The sequence below is a fragment of the Engraulis encrasicolus genome, chromosome 3 (assembly GCF_034702125.1).
Source record: "Engraulis encrasicolus isolate BLACKSEA-1 chromosome 3, IST_EnEncr_1.0, whole genome shotgun sequence".
Lineage (NCBI taxonomy): Eukaryota > Metazoa > Chordata > Actinopteri > Clupeiformes > Engraulidae > Engraulis > Engraulis encrasicolus.
In genome coordinates, this window is record NC_085859.1 from 49053013 (window position 1) to 49076725 (window position 23713).

At 40.8% G+C, this 23713-nt stretch overlaps 1 protein-coding gene across 1 annotated transcript in view; it reads left to right on the forward strand.

Annotated features, from left to right (window-relative positions):
* The window catches only part of dnah10 (dynein axonemal heavy chain 10), a 72624-nt gene that overhangs the window by 1749 nt on the left and 47162 nt on the right, over positions 1–23713 (forward strand). The window contains exons 3-29 of the mRNA XM_063195603.1: positions 1096–1306; positions 3165–3322; positions 3731–3961; positions 5273–5463; positions 6081–6279; positions 6554–6748; positions 7112–7282; positions 7470–7646; positions 10298–10462; positions 10816–10979; positions 11517–11668; positions 12379–12543; positions 13083–13290; positions 13497–13653; positions 13816–13929; positions 14290–14655; positions 15787–15945; positions 16850–16966; positions 17195–17297; positions 17594–17772; positions 17910–18121; positions 18401–18557; positions 19095–19185; positions 19518–19660; positions 21160–21282; positions 21400–21633; positions 22065–22288. Of these exons, the coding sequence (XP_063051673.1) occupies positions 1096–1306; positions 3165–3322; positions 3731–3961; positions 5273–5463; positions 6081–6279; positions 6554–6748; positions 7112–7282; positions 7470–7646; positions 10298–10462; positions 10816–10979; positions 11517–11668; positions 12379–12543; positions 13083–13290; positions 13497–13653; positions 13816–13929; positions 14290–14655; positions 15787–15945; positions 16850–16966; positions 17195–17297; positions 17594–17772; positions 17910–18121; positions 18401–18557; positions 19095–19185; positions 19518–19660; positions 21160–21282; positions 21400–21633; positions 22065–22288 (4766 nt within the window). The remainder of the gene's footprint in view (positions 1–1095; positions 1307–3164; positions 3323–3730; positions 3962–5272; positions 5464–6080; positions 6280–6553; positions 6749–7111; positions 7283–7469; positions 7647–10297; positions 10463–10815; positions 10980–11516; positions 11669–12378; positions 12544–13082; positions 13291–13496; positions 13654–13815; positions 13930–14289; positions 14656–15786; positions 15946–16849; positions 16967–17194; positions 17298–17593; positions 17773–17909; positions 18122–18400; positions 18558–19094; positions 19186–19517; positions 19661–21159; positions 21283–21399; positions 21634–22064; positions 22289–23713) is intronic.

The following is a 23713-nucleotide window of genomic DNA, read 5'->3' on the forward strand; positions in this document are numbered from 1 at the left end:
TGTGAATAAATGGTAAATGGTGAATGGACTGCATTTTCCACTCCAGGGTGTCCGCAGGTTTTTAAAAAGTATTAAAAGTTGATACATTCAAAAGGCAAAATGTAATGACCTTAAAAGCATTTTGAAGAATTTGCTCAAAAGGTATTATTTTAAAAAAACGAGCTATTCTTTTTTTAGTTTTAGCATTTTGATTCAAAATTAAGTGGTTAGGTTAGACTTTTAGCGCAAAAGTTGTCGTTTTGACTCCCGAGCCGCCTGTTTGGTGGGTGTAGTAATTAACCAGTGCTCTCCCTTGTTCTCCTCCATGACTGAGGTACCCTGAGCATGGTACCGTCCCAGCCGCACTGCTTCCTTTTGGTTATCTTTTTCCAAAAAAATGTCTTCTTAAGAGTCACAGCAAAGTGCCGTGATGGTTGTAAAAATGATCTAAAGGTAGTGAAAAAAAGGTATTAAATAGTAGTAAATTTGACTTCAAGGTCGGTGTATATACCCTGCGCTCCTTTTGAGCACTCAAAACGCTTTGCATTGTATGCCTCACATTCATCCATTCACATTCACACACCAGTGACAGTGCTTGCCACGCAGGGTACCACCCTGCCACCGGGAGCAACTTGGAGTTAAGTGTCTTGCTCAAGGACACATCAATGGGGTCAGGCAGAGCAGGTCTCGAACCTGCAACCCTCTGGTTGCTGAACGGCTCTTCTACCACATAAATGAGCTGGCCTTTTCCACCCTTTGGATTGTGGATGGAGGTGGGGGGCAGAACAGGAGGGGTGTGTGCGTTATGAATAATCGTTTGTTTTTGCCACATTTAGTCCCAGAAAGTTGTCTGTGCACCACTGAGGGAAGTGAGTTATGGTTAGTTGATAGGCTCTGATGGAGTCCTAGCAGACCTAGGATGGCAGTTTTGTCAGAAGAATACTTAAAATGTGTAGTGATAGGAGGGGGGCTGGTGCAGTCATTGTAATGTATTGTTTAATATTGCATTTTGTCATATGTTATATTGATTATTTAAATCTGTTCCATCCTGTACCCATTGGTTGTCTGTGTGACTGTACCCTATTGCATTGTATTGTACTGTATTCTGTGTTGTAGGTGTACATGCCGCTACTGTCATTTAACCAAATGAAGCTTTCCAATGGCGGCTACCAGCAGAGGAAGTCTTTGGGCAAGGATGCCCTAGAGCAGAGTATGGAAGAAAACCAGCCTGCCGAGACACGCGGATCCATCATGATCAGGGATGAGCTGCTCAATAGCACACAGAAATTCCTTGGCCACATCGACAGGACCCTGCAACAGCTGGAAGGTGAGTGGCTATGCTGTACCTGGATAGATATGTTTTTGGAGGATGAGCTGCATACAACAGCACTCCTTAGCCATGTTGCCAATGCTCAGCTGGAAGGTGAGAGAGCAATGCTTTACTTCTTTCTGGATACTGATTTAAAAAAATATTATTGTTGAATACATTTTAACTTAAAGGTGCACAATGTGTAATATTTTTAGTATTTTTTTCCAGAATTCACGCTGTCCATTCACAAATGTGATTTTTTTTTAACAAACACTTAGCACCACCATTAAGTTCTAAGTATGCATTATGACTGGGGCAATTGCATTGTGCATACATGAAAAGGTTGATATTCTCCATGGTCCGCCATTTTAAATTTCCAGAAATGGGCATTTTTAGCTGCAAAGCTTACCGTCCTTTGGTCATGCTAGTAAATATTGGATTATTATTTATTATTATTCATGAAAAGATCAAATTTGACAATACATGGGTTGTCAGTGTTTATCAACACAATGTTATTAGGAGGGGAAAGATTCTGGCAGCCAACCACGTGAGCTAATTTTTTGACCGACAGCGGTTTCCAACGATTAGCGGTTGAGTTGTGTGCAGCTAGGTTCGCGCAGTCAAGTTATAAACAAAATTTAGAACCCATGTATAGACAGCACAGTTTCAATGAGCAGCATAGTTGCAATACCTACTCTGGCCACAATCTTATACTTTAAATAACTTTGTGTCTTTGTGCCTTCTTAGCTTTCTCCTTCCATAAGTAAATAATTGTATTTGGGCGCCTGAAAAAACACCTGTGTGACATGCCAAACTGCATATTTATTTTCAGATGACCATATACCTGTATATATATCATGAATTTATTGTACAGTGTTCGTGTGCATGTCTATATCTGCTTTTATCAAGCCAGTGTGACTTTTTTGCATTTGTTAACTGGCACATAACTCTGAACTACCAGTTTGTTCCAGCTGATTTCAAGCTAACCCTTCTGCAGATTTTAGCAAAAAAACATTCATGGGTTATGTGTTTAGATTACAATGTTACTCATTACTATTAGTGCTGTGCAATTTATAAAAAAAAGTTTGTTTCTTTACCCTGGGGCAATAATTCATTTTACAGTGTTGGACAGTAAGTACATTTACTTTTTACATTTTGCTTTCACATTTTAAGTACACATTTACTTACTAAGTGCTGTACTTGAGTACAGGTTTCATGTATCTCTGTACTTTACTCGTGACTTTTACTAAATTGTCAGAAGAAGTAAAGTACTTTTACACCACATTTGAGATAAGCATGAAACGTTCTGTTTTGATGAGAGGTAGATGCATTCAACTCCTAATTATGGTTTTAGTTTCACTAGCCTGGCCTTACTCTTATCATGCCCTTTTACTAATTTTATACAGAGGTAAGGTCTGGATCATATAGCACTGATCTCAAGTGGGAAGCAGGTAGACTAGTAAACGAGCCCCACCCGCCAGCGGCCAAAATTACTTTTGCCTGCGAGTGGGTCTAGCCTCGGACAATGCCCCAATGCCCTGAATCTGGCGGATGAATCACAACGCAGGACACTTGTTTTGATTTGTTTTGAATCTTTGGATGCAAAGCGGACAGGGTTTTGAGTGACAAAAAAGCGTTGACCAGTAGGCACAGACACAGCTTGAAAAACAACAGGTTGTTTCCATCAACAATCTCTTAATGTGTCATTCATCGGGGCCAGACTAAACACATTTAATCTCACATTTAGTCTGGTTTATCAGGCTAGGAAGCGGGAGCTCTTTTCAAGTTTGAAAGGATTGGTTCTGATTGTACTGCAAGCAGCTGACCTCAATGCAGTTACATCACTTTGTCCATTACCTATCCTTTTTCTTTACAGGTGAGATCAAGTTGCATATTCCTGAGTTTGGCCTGGAGGCATCGGTGGAGATACTCCTAGCCAACCGTGAGATCGTAGAAAAACTTGAGCAGTGTGTGATGAACTGGCAAACCCAAATCACCATTGTCATCGAGGAACAGCAAAGGAAGAAACCACAGGTTTGTGATTTATTTAATTGTATGTTAGGTTCTGTTGTTTCAAACAAGAAATAACATGATATACATTTATGTTATAACATGTTTTAATAAACCATTTGAAGTCCCTATGCTCTTATTAGTATGGTAAGACATTCGTAGATTGGACTAAAAACTTACAACTGAAGTCCACAGAAACTGGGGCGCAGAAATGTACAAGGGTGGAGTAAATTCCAAATCGGTAATTACTGTATACTTTGCAGGTGCTGTACAGGAAAAGAATACAAATGTGTGTTCACTTCCAGACATAGCCCTAAGTGTGTGTGTCTGTGTGTGTGTGTGTGTGTGTGTGTGTGTGTGTGTGTGTGTGTGTGTGTGTAAAAAACGCTCAAAAGATGACTGTTACAATTCTCATTTCGCTTCTTTTATTAGGCACCAGGACCAATGGCAGAGATAGACTTCTGGCGGGAACGGGCGGCCATCTTGAGTGCCCTGAGCGAGCAGCTGAAATTGACAGCAGTCAAGAAGATTCTTGACGTGATGTCACGGGCGGACCCTGTGACAGTACAAAACCTGGAACTCACTCTGACGGAACTCAGCAAGTACCACGTGGAATCTATTGAGAACGTAAGGTTCCTTAGCACACTGGAGAGGCACTTCAAGGTAAAGTATACAGAAAAATACAACTGCTCTAAACAAAGAATTTGTTAGTTGAGTTGACGATGTTAATGGTCTTTCATTGCAACACTTTTTTTTAACCAACGTTTACCAGCTTACAAAAATATGCCAGTTATGATGACAATCAATGTTATCATAGTCCGCATAGCACTACAGTAGCCTACACCACTTTATTGTGTGTAGTGTGCTCCATACCATCTCATCACAAGAATATGCGCGGATTTGGGTTCTGCCTCGGCCGTATGACAAATCCAGAAACTACCAGAAACTACTTCGCAAAAATCATAACTGAACACAACTCTGGCGGGAAGCAATTGCATGAAGATGCAAACCAATCAGAAGAGGTGTAGCAGACTCCTCACAAGACCTTTCCTGAAGCTCATACACAGGGTTGCCAGACGAGGCAGTCGCAGCAGAATATTGCGCAGGGACGAAGCGACTGCGCACTTGCATTCATTTCCAATACAATTCACAAATAATATTTTAAAAGGCTCCTGAGCTAGTGGGGCCGAGCCAAGTCACGGTGGGGCCGTGGCCCCACTCAAAAATAGCCTAAACTCGGCCCTGGTTATGTGTAATGCTGCCCACTGTAGCCAGGTTACATACCATGTCTAAACCGTCATAACAGGCCTCAAAGGTACTGTGTAGGATGGTGGCCAGAGTAGGTATCTCAACCATGCTGCCCATGGAAACTATGCTGCCTATTGCCAAATTTGATCTTTTTATGAATATTTGCTAATGATAAATTAATATTTACTACTGTGACCAAAGTACTGTTCGTTTTGCAGCTAAAAAATTCTATTTCTGTAAATTCAAAATGGCGGACATAAAGAAGATCCACCTTTTCATGTATGAAAAGTGCAATTCATAATGAAAACTTAGAATCTGATGGTGGTGGTACGGTAAGTATTTGAGAAAAAGGTTACATTTGTGAAAGGGCAGCATGAATTCTGGAAAGAAACTGCTAAAAATATTTCACAGTACACCTTTAAAACTGACCACATGCAATTACCATGTTCTGTTAATTTAACTGAGACACCATTTAAAAAAAAACCTGACTTTTGAAGAATTTAGTGACTAGGACATTTTGATGTAGCGTTCCCCGCCACCCTCCTACAGGCTCTATGAATGCTAAAGAAAAGTAATCAATCAAGCCAACTTTCTCATTTATGCTACACTGAAGGTAAATCCTAAAGAGAAAGAAGGTACCAGAGTCATCTAGTTAACTTAAAAAGCTGTTGTGGCATTCCTGGTAGAACAGACGAACTGATGTATCAATGCTGTTCTGCTGTTCAGAATTTAGCTACGGGAGTGGATTTCAGCGTGATCTTAGACACCATCCCTCCGATGATGAATGGGCTGCGTATGGTGTGGATCATCTCCAGTCATTACAACACAGACGAGCGCATGGTCCCCCTCATGGAGAGGATCGCCTGGGAACTGTCTGAGCGAGTGGCGCGCGTGGTGAATGTGCGCATCATTTTCAAGTAGGTGTACTGTAATGTTCAATGGAAATGTAAAATGATGTGAAGGCATATCTGTGTATACCTCATTTGTGTTAATCTTATCTGCCTTCGATGCAAGCCTGACCTTGTCATCCACAAATTTCCACTCACATTTCCCTCCACGTTACCTCTGGCTAGAGTCTTCCACCAGTAGCTTACTTGTGTTGCAAGGTGAACTGGGGAGGGGGTTGATGATGCATTACATATGAGCAGATTACCTGTCACGGCCATTAGTGATTGGGTAAATAAGTGGACGCACATTTCAAACTTCAACAGGGACAGAGTCACATTTCCATACTGGAGGTAGAGTACCACTTTTATGTGCAGCACAAAACTCGGCGGGGCCTCATTCAAAAACTATTAGGTTGTTACCAAGTGAATGTACTGCAATGTCATATCTGTTACACCGTGTGCGTTTCTGTCTTAAATGCTGTTCTTCTCATCTTTGTTATTCAAACTCTTAATCACTATATAAACAGCCTTAGTGTTCTCTATCATTGTTTCTATATCCGTTTTCTGATCGTAGTCTGGCCTCTCTTGACTTAATAACAAGAACATCTAACATGGCGATCTACTGTACGCCTTACTTTAATGTACAGAGACAAGAGGGAAGTAGCCAAGGCCAAAACCCTGGATGGCAAGCAGGTGCTGGACCAGTGGAAGGCCTGCTATTTTGACGTGCGATCAAGGATCGAGGTTTCAGGTCGAGACCCGCGCTGGGAGTTTGACCGCAAAAAACTTTTTGAGAAAACTGACTACATGGCCTCTATATGCCAAGACCTTTACAATATCCTCCAGGTCAGTTCTTCTGAACATTTTAAAAGCCAAAATATTGACAGTAAATGTTAAGACCTGGGAGAAAATTTAAACGTTCACAGAATCTTGTATATGGTAAACAAGAGAAGTTGATTTAAAAATGTCAACGTAATTGTATGATTCTTGTGTAATGCTTTCAAAGGCTTTTCCCATTTCACCATGACTATTTTGATGTTGCTGATGTCAAAGATGCACAAAGACTTTGCCTTCACAAAACTTAACCCATTCTTGGTACTGTGTACATTCCTTTGTCCAGATTCTGGAAGAGTTCCATAACATCTTTGGGCCAGAACTCAAAGCAGTGACTGGTGACCCAAAGCGGATTGATGACGTGCTAGGCTGGGTCAATAGTTTGGTCGTGCCCATTCAAGAGCTTAACTTTGATCCCTTTAATATCCGCAAGATGGGCAGCTGGAAAATGGTCATGCAAGACTTCAAGACCAAAGTTCAGGTAGGTAAAGGAGTTGTTCATGGGTTGTTTTCACTGTGCTGTGTGATTCTATACTCAAACAATATAACCCTCGGTGTCAGGATGATGGTAACGGACATCGTCACGGGTGTGGTTCGGCCAAAGGCAAGAAGCCAAAGGCTGACAACCGAGATGATGTCTGTTACCATCATCATATTTTCTTCATTGTAGAAAGTTTGTAGAAAGTTCGAAAAATGGCAACCACTAAGTTTTGCACATTCATTTTTAAAGTAAGTTAATACTAACAAATATCAGATAATACACAGGGTCAATGGCATTATGTACGGATTGAAAGATGTAAGTGTGAGTGATTTAAGTGGTTTGTTTTGCATCTTGTTTACCAAGGCTATCGAGGGAGAGGCCATCAACTTCATCGATCAGTCCTTCAAAACTCTGAGATCGGCAGCAGCAGCTTTTGACATGCTGCTGAAATTCAAGCACATTCGCTCCAGAGAAGCCATCAACAATCAAATGATGCAGAAATTTAATGATATTCTGACACAGTACTGCAAAGAGGTATGTGGATTTATATTTGGTCATAATTATTTTAATTCCTGATGCTGTGGGGTTTCCAACATATTCAACCAGGCCCTGTCCTCTATAGGCTTGGCGTTTCTTATGGCTTTGCTATTTTATTCTATAACATGTGAAAGCATCACTTTTACTCATCCTTACTGAGCTGATGGCTAACTATGCTCCACAGGTGGACATCATCAATGATATCTTCCTGAAACACAAGGACAGCCCCCCTCTCAACAAGAACCAGCCGCCTGTGGCAGGGGCCATCTACTGGGAGCGCTCTCTCTTCTACAGGATCAAGAACACCATCATTCGCTTCCTGGAGGTGGAGGAGATGCTGGAGAGTGAACAAGGCAAAATGGTAGGAGACTTCGACTAGCATAGCATACGCATATACAGTTAGGGCCAGAAATATTTGGACAGCAACAGAATTATCATCATTTTCCACCCTATACCCCACCACAATGGATTTGAAGTAAAACAAACAAGCTGTGCATTAACTGTAGACTTTCAGCGTTAATGTGAGGGTGTTAAAATCCATATTGCATAAACAGGAATGAAATAGCAATGTTTTTTGTGTGTGTTGCCCACTTTTCAAGGGATCAAAAGTAATTGGACAGTAGGCTTCTCAGCTATTTTCCAGTCAGATGTGTGTTATTCCCATACTACACCATCACCAAGATGTCAATACAAGGTCTTAGAGTTCATTTGAAGTGTTCCATTTGCATTTCCATATATTTTTACGGAATATCCATCAGATCCAAAGTCCATCTGTCACCATCAGTGATGCAAGCCATCATAAGGTGGAAAAAAATCAAAACAAACCCATTTGAGAGATGGGGAAACATTGAATATGATTAATTCAAGAGTTCAGAATGTTGGAAAAAAGAAATACCAGAGCAACACCAAATTACCCGGCAGACATGGAAGACAAATGCAGTGGATGACAAAAAGTGGAATATTATTCAATGGCCCAGTCAATCACCTCACCTGAGTACGGTTGAGCAAAGCATTTCACTTGCTGGAGGCAAAACTGAAGGGAAATACCCTAAGAATAAGCAGGAACTGAAGACTGTTGCAATAGAGAGCTCACCATAGCATCACCAGGGATAAAACCCAGTGTCTATTGATGTCTATGGATTGCAAATTACAGGCTGTAACTGACTGGAAAGTATTTTCAACCAAATAATTAAAAATCAAAAGTTTGATGTATAAATACTAGACTGTCCAATTACTTTTGGTCCCTTAAAAATGGGGTGGCACTGATAGAAAATGTCATAATTCCTTCACAGTTCACTCGATTTGGACGCAAACACCCCCATATTAAAGCTGAAAGTCTGCTGTTAATGTGCATCTCGTTTGTTTCATTTCAAATCCATTGGGATGGTGTACAGCACCAAAAACATGAAAATTGTGCAGGTGTCCAAATATTTATGGCCCTAACTGTATGAAGAGATCAGATGCAAAACTCGAAATGGTAGGAGACTTTGATGAGGATAGCATACAAATACAGGTCCCTTCCAAAAATATATAATATAATAGAAGCATCCGTAACACTTTATTTTAGGGATACATCTATAAGCACTAATACATACAATGTTAATGCCTGCATAAGTAACTTGTAAGGCATGTACTAAGCAAACGCTAAGGCCTACTACTGTAGGTCCTTACTAAGGTTAAATTGGTAATAAATCCCTTATTGTGCATGAACAAGACATTTGCGAATACATGCCTAACAAATGTTTGATTTTGGTTTGTACATGCCTTACAAGTTACTTATACAGGCACATTGTATGTATTAGTGCTTATAGATGTATCCCTAAAATAAAGTGTTACAGAAGCATCAAACTTGTTCAGCTGCCATAGATTATAGATTCACAGACCACATTTTAAACTATTCTAAGTATTTATTTGTTAACTTTTACATATGTTGGGCTTCCTGCTAAAATTGATGAAAAATACTACTGTGATGAAATCACCACTTTTTCAGAAAAAAGAAAGAAGTTAAGATCATTGTCACCAAATCAATGAAAATGTCTGAACTAAACTTCTAAACTACATGTAAATGTTCAATACTTGGTTAGGAATCTCTTTTGAGTTGCTCACTGCCATGATGCGCCATAGCATTGAGGTAAACTGCAGTGGCATTGCATAGGAGTTTGGGAAGCCCAGGAATCCTTGATACTTGCTGTCAGGTCTCTTTTTTGTTTTTGGGTCTGGTAACCTTCGGTGGTATGGGCATAAATCTCCAGAGCTAAAACCCCATTGAGAATCAATGAGGTATTATCAAGAGTAATTTGAGGGACACTAAACTAAAAGAGCAACTTACAGCAGCCGAAAGATGACAGGTAATCTGGGTATCCATAACTCCAATGCTCCAACTCTATAATTTATGGATGGAATTGCTGTATGTTTGCAAACACACTGATATTCAGTTTTTTTTGCAAAGGATCTGTATATGAAGGGATCAGATGTACATTTCTCTAAAAGCCAATACAAAATCTGCACAATTGATTTTTAACAGCATTTTCCCCAAGTATTCTCAATAACAAATACTTACAGTAAGTATTATCAATTAGAAGTCAAGCCCAAACAAAATACGGTGATTGGTTTTTAAGTTGAGTGAATTTACGGAAATACAGTGTTCTATTCTTTGTAAACGCACACTTTGCCTTTGCATCTGAACCCGTCATGCACTGCCTGGGATATACCTAGTTCATATTTTATAATTTGCTCATCTTATTTCTATCACGTTCATTATGTGTCTGAACTGTAGAAGTGTGTGTGTGTGTGTGTGTGTGTGTGTGTGTGTGTGTGTGTGTGTGTGTGTGTGTGTGTGTGTGTGTGTGTGTGTGTGTGTGTGTGTGTGTGTGTGTGTGTGTGTGTGTGTGTTTGCAACTGTACGCTGCAAATAATAGCCCATACTGAGACAAAAAAGCTAGTACTACTTTATACTACTACTACCTTAAATATATGCGTACATTTTTTTTGGTTTTTTTCCTCCTGTGAAAGGTGAAAGCCAAATACCTGGAGGTGGGGATGCGTATGAGGGACTACGAAGTGAAGAAATATGAGTCCTGGCGCGAGGAAACTGAACTCACCCTGCCGTTACTAATGAAGCGCACCTTGTTGACTGTGGTCAGCAGTGGAAACGCAACTGCTGTAGACTCTGACTGTGTGAGTACTGTAGTTCAACATAAATCCTCAGCTATCTTGCTTTTTTGTGAAAAGAAAAGAGGTTTAAAGACACATTGATTTTCTGGCTTGTACTGAACTCATTAACCAGTCATCTGCCACCATAGACTATTTTTGTGATGGTAACTCTCAAGCATGCTGTTGTAGCTATTTGTTGTGTTTGTTAATCATGCTCCTTACTATGGTTAGTCTTTACTTCTTTTCTCTTGAAGTTGTACTCAGACAATGCACATGTAACTAAAGTTTTTAATTTAAGATACAACTTTAAGTCTTCTAAAATTAAGACTTTTAGACATTTAAAAACATTAAATTTAAGTTTTGTTATTTTTGAAAAGGTGTCCCCCAGCGATGACAACATGGAGAGGGGGATTCGTTACATGGTGAACTTTGCTCCTGAATTAAAAGAAATAATTTCTGAGACAAAGTATATGGAGCAGCTGGGCTACGCCATTCCGGAGTTAGCCCGCAATGTCTCTCTTCAGGAGGACAAGTTCCTCAGGTATGACTGCAGTGGTCATGGGCTCTTATAAATGATGGGATCTCAGACACCTTTGAACACTGAACATTTTAATGCATTTGGAGCAGATAATTGATTAATGCATCCAATGATGTAGAACAGTGATTCTCAAGCTGTGGGCTGGGGTCCACTGATGGGCCCTGAAGCTATTCCATGTGGTGCTTATATAATAATTTTCTAAAATCAAACTAGTTTTGTGTGCTTTGCTGTATACTATTTAGTTGTGTTGTATTGCTTGTTGGGTCAGAGGTTGGTCCCCAACATTTGTGAAAATTTCAAGTGGACCCCGAAATTTCAAGTGGGCCCCAAGTTGTATTAACTTATCCTGCTTTGCTTCAAAATGGAACTTGTTTGACTTCACAGTGCAAAGGGCTAAAAAGTCATCAAGGTATGATGAGGCAGATATCACACGTTGTTAATGCTTGAAGCATGATCACTCATTTACTTTTGGACAGGCATAGGCTTGCTTGTTTGACCAATTCTACCAATTGCCCTGTTCGTTTTCCTTCATTCCTTCAGATATGAGGATGGATTGAAGAGCCTTGTGAATCGATACCACTCACTGATGGATTCTCTGAATGATGCAGAGTTTTATCTTCTACTGGAGCAGATCCATGAGCTTCGGCGGGTGATGCGTGCTGGATTCAAAAGGCTCAACTGGAATGCTCTGGGTAGATATTCCTTATTTGTTACATTTTTTAACATTTAACATCCATCAGTACAGTTGAAGGGTCAAACGTATAGTGTAAATCAGTGTTTCTCAACCAGGATGCCATGCACCCTCCTCAGGGCCGCAGTACTGGCTGATGACCTTTACAATGAAATTTGAATGCATCGTGCAATCTTTCCTCTAACTTTATCACTTAGTTGGTTAAATAACCTAAATTGAGGTAACACACTTAAGAGTGATTCTACGATTCGGCTGTGCTTTTAAGTCCATGGATTTTATTTGCCAATGCCACTAACTATTAACTGCATCCAATGATGTTTTGAACATTAGCACACATTTATCTTTCATATAATACAGAAAGTGTAGACATGGCATTATTTCCCTCACCAAGAATGAATATTCAATACTGGTTTTGGGTGTTTTCATGCCGTCCTGTTTTCCAAATGTCAGATTCAGTCTTCATATTAGCATGTAAAGAAACTTGTTTTGCCCAAGATGATTGCAAATGTTGATTCACAGTAATCATCACAATATGACAAAACTGTCAGAAAGACCACTATCCTTTCCATTATACATGAAATTTGTGTCCACGAAAACTGTGTTAACCGTGTCACGGTCTGAAACCCCCTCCATAAAGCAGTAATGGTTTGAACCATTTAATCGGAATGTGTTGCAATGTGTTGTTTAATGTCAATCTAATTCACCCCCCAGGTATTTCTGAATTCATCAATCGTGGCACCCAAGCAACCTCGAAATTTGAGTCACTTGTAAACCAGATTCAGAAAAATGAAAGAGACATTGACAGCAAACTCAACTACATTGAGTCTGCAAACCTCTTCAAGTTTCCTGCCATGGACAAAACTGGAGACCTGCCAGGTGGGATGTCCATTGATTTGATTCACTATCAAATCAATGTCTGCTGTAATCAGTGTCTGCTGTAATTTTTCACATCTCTCTTTTCATGAAGTGTCATGAAGAAATCGCATCATGCCATTTGAGATACTGCTATGTAAGGAGTAACAATGTGTATTAAACAATGTCTGGAATGGCTGCCCCTTGCTGAAAACCTATGATACATTTTGTTGTTGAGAATACGGGTAGGACTTGATCTCTTGAGCCGGTTCTTTCCTTGTTTAAAAACAATGAGGTGAAATGAGGCAATGAGGCTAGCAGTTTTGTTTTGTTTAGTTGGTACAAATCTTTGCACTTAACTACATTTGTGTGTTTGGTAGGTTTATTTAATGCCAAGTAATGTGTATGCTTCTTTTGTTTTCGAGAGGGTGTGTGCATCCAAAGTAACCTTTTGGAGGTGCTACTAAGCAAACAGAGGGGAAAGCTTGGTCTGCACACTGCACACAGATCAACCTTTCCTCATTTTCTTGGCTTCATTGACAATATTGTGTCGTCTTTCACAGGGGTGAAGGAGTTCTTTGAGAAGATGGAAAGGGAGCGGGCCAAGGACGTGAACCAGTTGAGCAGGCGATACACAGCCATCGGTCCCTTGCTCACCAAGATGGAGTCTCTCATCATGCAAACCAACAGTGGCAAAGCCAAACGCATGGCACAATACTACGCTTACTGGGAGCGCAAGGTCTTCAACAGCCTCGTCAAGATGGTGCTCTGGTAAGCTGGGGCTGCAAGCCATTTTATAGTTCCTCCTGCTTTTCCTCCAGCTTCTGGATAATGATGGAATGTGTGTGTGTGTGTGCGCGCGCGTGTGTGTGTGTGTGTGTGTGTGTGTGTGTGTGTGTGTGTGTGTGTGTGTGTGTGTGTGTGTGTGTGTGTGTGTGTGTGTTTTATGTGATTGCGTTTTATTATTTGTTCTTCAGGAATATCCAGATGTTCAACTCAGCTCTACTTGGTAACGTGCCTCTATTCCAAATTGAAACAATCCTCTCTGCCCCTGAGATTATGTTACATCCAAAGAGCAATGAGGTCTACAAACTGATTATGCAGTGTGTTCGAGACTGTGTGGAAAGCACAAAGGTAAATACCAAAAATACCATAAATATAAAATAGGCAAATATAGCATTACAATCGCGAAATGTTGACCTTGCTGTTTGTTGTTTATTTTCCTTTCGTCAAGAGTAACTGTCCCCTATCCACATGTTTTGTTTTTTCCCCACATCTGTCTTGTATTTTTTTCAGATGTTCACCCGTTGGATGCACAAGACATGCATTGAATGTCCACCCCAGCGGGTTGAGGGGGAAGATGAGCTGGTGGTCTTCAGTTTCTACTCAGACATTTGTCAGCACCCCCAGGTAGGGATGGGTATCAAAAGCCGTTTCTGGTTGAGAACCTTTTCCTTGTGTTCAAATTCCTTGGAATCGGTTGCGAGTGTTGCAAACAATTCATTTATCGATGCCAGGGGGCATGGATAACTCCATGTATCTTTTATGCAAATGACAAGTGTAAGCGACGTGCAGTCAGCAGGAAACACCAACCTGATTGAGATGCTTAAGTTTTCCCATTTTTAAATTTAACAAAGTTTATTTGGATCAACCTTTTTTTCTTTTCAAGTAGAGTCGATAAGACTATCATTAAAGAACCGAATTGTTAAGCAGAATTAAAAATGGAATAGGAATCCTAAAAATGTAATTAATTTGCATCCCTACCCCCAGGTGACTGAGCAGGCGATAGCAGTCTCGCAGAGTGCCCAGAGACTCCTCAACTCTGTGGGACGCTACCTCAACCGCTGGAAGCGCTACCGTCCACTCTGGAAGCTAGACAAAGCCATCGTCATGGAGAAGTTTGCCGCCAAACGTCCCTCCTGCGTCATGTACGATGACAAACTGCAGTTCTACACTCGCATCAGCATGGAGGTGGCACAACAGGCCTGCTGGAAAGACGAACACATCGTGCGGCTTAACTTGAAGCCGCTGGCACAAGCGGTCCAAGAGAATGCCCAGGCCTGGGTGACTTCGCTTGGGAGGCTGCTCAATGAATCTGTCAGGGAGGATCTGCTAAGCTTGCAGAGCAGTCTAGCGGTGAGTTGCTATTGCGATGTGGGTTAGCTTACATTACATTACAATTGAATGACCCTTTTATCCAAAGCGACTAACAGCTACTACAGGGTATTGGTTACAGTCCTTGAACCAATTTATGTTTAGGTGCCTTACACAAGGGTGCTTCATCCATTATCTACTGGCTAGATCAGGATTTGAACCTGCAACCCTGTGGTCCATACTCCCTAACCATTAGGTCACAGATGCCCATTAGACAGCAGCTGCCCATCTTATTTTTTTTTACTGATTAGTGTGTAAAGACAAGATAAAATAAGATAAGATACATTTTTATTGTTTGTTTGCACAGAAATTTGTCTTGCATGACACTTCACAATCCACATGTAAACGCACATTAATAAGACTAACATAAGACTCCCTTAACCTGTTTAAGGGCGCGATCACACAGGCCGCGGATTTCTGCCTACAATCTGCGATGTGCGTCCAGCTGATTAATCAGAAGTGACCACACCAAGCGCGGATTCACTGCCTATTCGAATGCGGTGACTAGGCAACGTAACGACAACTGTCACTCGCAACGTAGCCTAATCGATGGTGTTGTGTCATTAAATGATGTGAAAACATACACAAAATGCTTTGTCAATTTATCTATGATGAATAGAAGACAAGCTCTTTTCTTGCTCTCCTAACGTTGGATAGTGAATCTGATATGAATGTTGATAACGGTCTCCTATCGAACATCTGGATATCCGCCGTGGGTTTTCCACCTTGAGTTGAACTTTTTTCAACTCGATCCGCCCGGCGCGGAGAGCCGGAAAATCCGCAACTCGCCTTGCGCTGATATCAGACGCGTAATCCACTCGTTTTCATTGACAAACAAAAGAACACACCCGCCTCCTACTGTAAAATACGTGGTCTGTGTGATCGCGCCCTAATAATGTAATATTTTTGATGTAGAAAATCAGTTTTCTTTGACTTAAGTCTTTTTCCTATCACTCTTTGAACTCTTTTTCCTAGCACTCTGGAAGAAATGTGTAAAAGTCTAGCCTACTGTAGAAGGAATCATATATGTTCATATGCTATATCACACCAGAGTTCTTCCATAAATCAGTTGTGTTATTTTGGCTAAGCTTTCTTAATGCCATTTTGTGACAGCAATTATCTGAAAACTTGAAGAGGAGTCCGGAAACCTTGGAGGATCTAAAATTTGTCTTGGGCACAATCTCAGATATCAGAGATATGTCTCTGGCGGTGGAAATGAGATTTACTGATATCCAGGAGCGATACAGGACATTGACCATGTATGATGTAGAGGTATGCTTAGTTTTACCTTTTTTGTTTATGGTCATTTGAAATGTCATGGTTACTTTGAACTTAACAAAGTAGCTGAATTTGGGACTTTTAAACCTTCATATTAAGTGCATTGTCATCCACATTGTCATATTCCTTTGTACTTTTTCATTTTATACAAGAAAAATATTATTTGCATCACCCACTTTAAGAAGGCCTACTTAGTCATGCCTACAATCATGTACGAAAGAGTGCACTTTTACTGCAGATCTATCAGCACTAAGCACACGAGTGGGTTGACCAGGCAATTGTAATTGCGGCACACAGGAGGTAGCCCCATCGCGAAAAACAGCCCCCGGCGCCATTGCGAAAATTGTACATTAGCACTATGAACAGGTTATTTCCCATCATTACCACTGGTGCGCTAATAACATGTTCTTGTATTTTTATTAGCATGTTATAAGCATGTTTCATCAAGGTGACAATTTTCTTTGTCAGGCGGGCAGGGTAGGGATTGCAAATCACTGTAGGATTGCCACTAACTACGCATGATACTGGGGGTATCATCCAGGGGGCAGATAGCCAATGGCATCGTGGCTCGTTAATATTTTTCACCATTGTTTGACTCTACTGTAACCTCATCATGAAAGTTTGGAAGATCACCCCCAGAGGTTGTGTCAATATTGCACTGCGCACGCACATGCATCTGTGTACCTTGCGTTAAAATAAACCACCATTTGCATTATTAACATGAAAATGCATGGCAAATGGGCAAAGCAGACATGTACTCTGCAACAAACATGTTTTATTGCAGCCCTTGTTTGACATCTTGCAGATTAATTGAGTGCCAGTATGCCACCAATTTATCTCATCAAAGTTTTTATGACAGCATTCTTGAATTCATTTGAAATGAAATGATGGACTATAGGTTTCAGAAGAGGAGTTGGAACAGGCAGCCAGCATTGGCAAGCTATGGGATGAGCTGTTTGTAGAATCCAGAAGAGTTGATCACAGTTTGGGAAAAGTGAAGAAAACATTTACTGAAGTAAGTAGCAATGTCTATTTTCTTGGCTTTTCATCATGTATTGTTCATGTCTTGCCTGTTTTTATAGCAGTTATAATATAAATATAATTCTGAAATTGTAATGTGTTTATAGTCTCAGTGCCATTATGTGTGTAGAAATGTCAATTCCTTCAACAGTGTTATGTGGACATGCAGAGGTTAACAATCCAGTCTGATCAGTCACAAATGTAATTTCGCCCCATTGCTTAGATCACAAAGGGACAGATAGATGAGTACCAGCAGGAGCTGGACATTTTTGCAGAAAGTTTTCACATGCACGGCCCAGGAGCAGTGGGAGATGACTTGGAGAAAGGTACATTTAAGATCCACTTTCACGGAAACCACTCAGTACACAGTTCTTTTTAGTTTGATTATGTTTAGTCTGACACCTGTTTACTTTGATGTGCGTGCACTCCAAATGCTTACTGTCTTTAGACACAGCAATTGTCTGCTATTCAAGTATATTACATTTTTGAACATTTAATGGACTTTTCTGCAACCCTTAGATGAGCTGTATAATGAAAGAAATGTATGCAAACATAAAACGTTCACTATCTGTTTTGTGAATTGAACAAAGTTTTGAACAGTTTTCTCTTTCTATCTCCTTAGGGCTAGCGGTCATGGAAACGTATGATGCTGAACTAGCCAAGATTGAAGGCGGGCGACAAGAGCTGGCCAACGCTGAGAAGCTTTTTGATCTCCCCATCACCATGTACCCAGAGCTCGTCAACGTGCAGAAAGAGATGCGTGGACTTCGTCAGATATATGAAATTTACAAAGCTCAGAAAGTAAGAGAGAGAGTATGAACCAGAATCCCATTCATAATATGCGAATGGGCATTTAAATTGTTTTAATTAAGAAATCCCTACTTGGAACACTTGTTTTGGTGATGTTGAAACAATATTTTTCAACTTGTGTGTTTCAGGCAGCAAAGGCAGAGTGGTCCCAGACCTTGTGGGTGAACCTGAATATCCAGCTGTTGCAGGAGGGCATTGAAGGCTACATAAAAAGCCTTCGAAAGCTTCCAAAGGATGTACGATCTCTGCCCGTTGCCTTTTTTCTAGAGGGACGCATGAAGGAGCTGAAAGAATCGCTGCCTCTTTTGCTGGACTTGAAGAATGAGGCCCTGAGAGAGAGGCAAGGCTACACAATGTCTTCAGTTCAGTTCAGTTTCAGTTGCAAGCGTTGCTTTCAAAACGACATGCTCTTAACTAGACACTGTTGTGGACATAATAGTGATTCACTTAAATAAGACAGTAAACCGTTATGCCGTTATGACGCTTGAAGTCCTGCCGTCTGAGGAAAACTAGTATTGTGAAGGGGTATCGTTCCTTGCCTTATGGTGGAATTCATTATTCTGGTCTTTTTGTGTAACATTTAATTAGCAAGCTAACATTACTAAATTTGGTTTGGCAGGCACTGGAAAGAGCTAATGGATCGTACAGGCACAACATTTGAGATGAATCCTGACACCTTCACTCTGGAGAATATGTTTGCCATGGAACTGCACAAGCATGGCAATGTAATTGGAGAAATTGTCACCTCAGCCGTCAAAGAACTCAGCATTGAGAAGGTAATTGGCATTACATGTAGAGTATGTACATTTTATCAGTAGTTTTATTTTCAGAATGTATGATGCCCATTCACAAATCTTTATCTTTTTCATGGATATTTACCACCACCCTCAATTCCTAAGTATTCATTATTGATAGGAGATATGTGCTTTTCATACAAAAAATGGTGGATCTTCTTTTGGCCAGATCTGTAAAAATATGTTAATTACCTAGTTAATATTAATGAAAAGATTTAGAAAATTAGTAACTAAATTACATAATCTATCTTAGCATGCAAATGTATGCCTGTTCTACAAGTTATTTTTGTCAAGAACAGTAGTCCCCTGTATGCCCAATAGATGGATAGAGAGTATCCTGTTAACTACAATATTAACTGTGACTGTAAGTCCATCAAAGAACAAAGTCGCTTTGCCTCAACCATGTTCAGGTTCTTCTTCCAGTTGTGACTGTTGTGTTTCAAGACGGTAAATTAACCTGTTTGAAATCACAAACTCAGACCTATCAACTTCTCAAACCATTTTGTTTTTTTAACACAGGGGGTAAAAGAGGTGGTGGAGACATGGGAGAACATGAAGTTCAATGTGCAGCGCTACTTCAAGGGGACACAAGAGCGCGGCTTCATCCTAGGTCAGCACTTTTATCATCTACAGCCCTCCAAACCAACTGTACACATACAGCATTCATCCCTCCCTACCAGTGTAGCATCAAGAAAGATGAATTCAAATAAATAACTAATTGCACTTAGTTCTGCACTTTGATGCTCAACATGCGAAGAACTAAACTATTGCCCTTTATGATGTTATGGTTGGGTTCTAGTTCCTTGGTGTGTTAAGTTTGGTGTATGATTTGGGTCAATTGTGTGGAGGGTGTGTGATGTGGTGTTATTGTTGCAGTTAGCCCATTCATCTCTTACACTGGTCTGTCGAAGTTTCAGTAAACAAAATTATCTAATTGTCTAGGTGCTGTCGATGAAATACTGCAGAACCTGGATGACTATGCCATGAACCTGCAGAGCATGGCTGGCAGCCGTTTTGTGGGACCCTTCCTGGCCACCGTACAAACATGGGAGAAGAGCCTCTCCATGATCAGTGAGGTCATAGAGGTAAGCACTGTGTGTTTTATAGAAGTTCTGCTACAGTATGGAAGATGGAACATGATAATGGCCCACGAGGTGACTAGTTCAATGAAGTGAATGGCGAGACTCTAGAACTCGTCAACGTACGCAGGACAGAGACAGAGTTGCCTCCGCCAAGATCGAGTTAATGGCCACCTAATCAGCCAATCAGAAAAGAGAATTAAGGGACATAAGGGAGATAACTGTACAACAAAGGGATGGCGTCTGCAGGCAATCTGGTGCTACGATGCAAAACAGCACAGGACCAGAACAAAAATGCGTAATGAAAGCATAATAAAAAGCATGATGCATAACAAAAGCCTAATAATTCACCTTTAATGTATACATAAAATACACACATTGCCACTTTTTATTATGTATGGAACATCTGTACAGTCGTCTCCAAAAGTGTTGTCGCCTATCCATCTGTTTGCAATAACTAATTTGCTAATAACCTGACTGTCAATGAATCACTTGGCATCAGAAGTCACTCATATGAAAGCTACAACCCTCCCGAATGAAGTTAAAAAGTTAAAAAATAAATTTCATGCACCAAAAAAAGATTGACCCTTTAATGAACACAGACAGGTCAGAATATGAAAAAAAGAAACATGGTGCATAAAGTGAAACATGGTAGAGATATAGCTCTTATGAGGAGCTGCATGCATGCTGCAGGTGTTTGAGGGCTTTTATCATTGATTATATCATGAAGTTAAAAATGTGTTGCTCTACGAATAGCAAATATGTCACCATCTCTCATTGACCTTCATTGTTTTTCATTGTGTTGCTTTCTATGATTACAACGACCCTAAACATACACCTAAGGCCAACGTTGATTTTCTGAAGAGGTGAGAGTGATTCAGTGATTAAGAATGACACCCGATCTGCGTGTTCGAAGTGTTTTGAAGTCACTTATCTGCTCATTTTCACATTATGTTCGATAGGCGACAAAACTTTTGTCTTGTGAAAATCTACCCTGTCTGTGTTCATTATAGAGTCAATCTTTCTTTGGTGCATGACATTTATTTTTGTACATAAAACTTCATTCGGGAGGGTTATAGCTTTCATATGAGTGACTTCTGAAGCCTAGTGATAAATTGAAAGTCAGGTTATTAGCTGTTATTCCAAACAGATGAATAGGCGACAACACTTTTGGAGATGGCTGTAGTTGCAATTCATGGTGCAATTCATGTCATTTTAATTGATTCAATTCTTTTCAAAATGTGAAAACTCTTTGATTGTTCCTCAAAACATTAAGTCTGTTCCGAAGCTACACAGACTGATCAGTTAAACCAGTACAGTGCAGTTGGAATGATACCAACCATGGAAGACAATCCAACTGATATGTTTAACCTGGATGGTCAAGGTGTCAAAGAATTCTGAGACCTCACATGGTTTTTCATTTATACATACGTACCGGTATATTGTCATATGAAGAATTCTTGTTTCGTTGATATGGTATAAATCCCTGTTGTGTTTGTCCACAGGTTTGGATGTTGGTGCAACGTAAATGGATGTACCTAGAGAGCATCTTTATCGGTGGAGACATTCGATCCCAACTTCCAGAAGAAGCCAAAAAATTTGACAATATTGACAGAACATTCAAAAAGGTAAGTTTACCCAATTATTCCCCTGTTATACCCCCCTGTGTTTGCTTTTCATGTTCCCCAACTGAACTGAAATGTAAGTTTGGTAGGCTGAACTGTGTTTGTGGTTTTGGCAAACAGATTATGGCAGATTCAGTGAAGGACCCGGGTATTAAGAGATGCTGCCTAGTGCCAAATCGCCTGGTTGACCTGCAAGCTTTGAGTGACGGCTTGGAACGATGTCAGAAGAGCCTCAACGACTACCTGGATTCCAAACGCAATGCCTTTCCCAGATTCTTTTTCATCTCTGATGACGAGCTGCTCAGTATTCTAGGTAGCAGTGAGCCAACCTGCGTACAGGAGCACATAATCAAGGTAATATCTGTGCTATTCAGTACAGAATACAGCTCTTAAGAGTTCTGACAATCTCCCATTGCATTGAATGGGGCTTTCTAATGTTCCAATTTCTGATATGTTAAAAGAATGACCAGTGAAAAGATTCACCAGTAATCATTAATGTCAATGACGAGGAGAATTGAGCTTCTGTTTCATTCATTTCATTAATTCATTTTGTTTCATTTCATTCTTGTCACTTCTTGAAACTGAACCTTTGAGTGTCTGTTTTGATATCTGAACATCACAAAAGTTACTTCATTTTGTTTCTTCAATGAAGAGGTTTTTTTTGTAACAAAACACAAAAATAAGACAAAACAGAAAAGAAGACAAGTGTCAAAGTTTTAATGACAACCATTTTAGGATTCATTTACAAATGTTTGTCGTCGTCGTACTGTACTGTACCTGCACAGATGTACGACAACATTGCGTCGCTACAATTCGACCTGGGTGGGAATGGAGAAACGATGGCGAAGGCGCTGGTGTCGGCAGAAGGGGAGATGATGACCTTGAGGCAGCCGGTGGCTGCTGAAGGTCGTGTGGAGGAATGGATGACCAAAGTGCTGCTGGAGATGAGGAGGACCAACAAGCTCATCACCAAGGAGGCCATCTTCTACTACAGCCACCAGAAGAGCAGGTACAGCAGTGCCACCAGAACCACAGTGGCTCAGAATCAAACTCTAGTGTGAAGTTTTTTGTTGTTGTTGTTTTTTTCCTCCCAAAAATGGACTGAAATTTTCAATAGGCAGATAGTGACACACACTAATTCCCATGATTCAGTTACTACTCATGCATTGTGTGTACACTAGCCTGGGCTCACTCACAATTCCTGCCATGTTGTACACATTTTTTTAGATGTGTTCCTTGTCCGCCGTCCGTTGGTCCGTCCGTTGGTCCGTCACGCGTTTCTGAATCGTGATTCCCTCTTGTATCCACAAGGGGGCAGGCTTGAGTTTTATTTTACATATGGCCACCTCGCACACGGCTGAGTTCAGTTTTGCTACGGCAGAGTTAAGTTTTATTTACAGATGGCATTGGCCACCTCGCGCAATGCACCAAACACAATAATTATTAATGCAGTGGTTACGATAGAGGTCAGTGCTACGACAGAGTTCTACAGATGACCACCTTGCGCAAGGCACCAAACACAGATGACCACCTTGCGCAAGCGAGGCACCAAACACAATTCATGCAGTGGTGACGATACAGTTCAGTGCTTCGGCAGAGTTGTGTTTTATTTTACAGATGGCCACCTGGCACAAAACACAAGGCACCAAACACAAAATGTAGCCTAGTGGTTTGGCCACGATACAGGTCAGTGCTACGGCAGAGTTAAGTTTTATTTAGATGGCCACCTCGGCACCAAACACAACACGGCACCACTTGAGTTTTATTAGATGCGTCCAGCATCTCTATAAGAGGGTATGTCTGTCCGTCCGTGCGATAACTCCACGACATGGAGCTTTAATTAGACAGTTTATGACGGGCCTCGACCCGCAGTGCGAACAGCTCTTCCTCTAGACGTGGGCATTTAAGCTTCGGTTAGCTTTTTTTCATATCACATATTCCTCCGCTTTTCTCCAGTCCACAAACTTGGGCTCAGAAGTCTGCACGAGCCTCCCTTTGAATATTCCCAGCGAGTTCTCGGACATATTGCAAGTGAGGTTCATTCGTTTCCTGCTGACGGGCGTGTGGACCGCTGCTTTCCGTTGTGCTCAGCACTGAGAGAGCGCGTCTTTTGATAATTTCTTAGCAGTCGTTTAAATTTGGTAAACTCTAGCACTCTTACAATGAAGCTGACTGTTTTGTGCCTTGACGGTGAAAAGCTGGCATTGAATCATAAAGCGCATCCAAATTGTTGTATTTATTTATTTCTGTCGATGTTTAGACTCTTTCCCACATGCACATGATGCTGAAATGGCGTGGTGTCGGGTAATTTGTAGGCTAATATACTTGATCCAAAGAGGGTGGAGTAATAAAGAGGCTTCGAAACCCGCCCACCCAAAGCTAAAGTGTGTGCTTAACTTGGGTCTCCTAAGGGGGCGTTGTCCCCTCCTTCTAT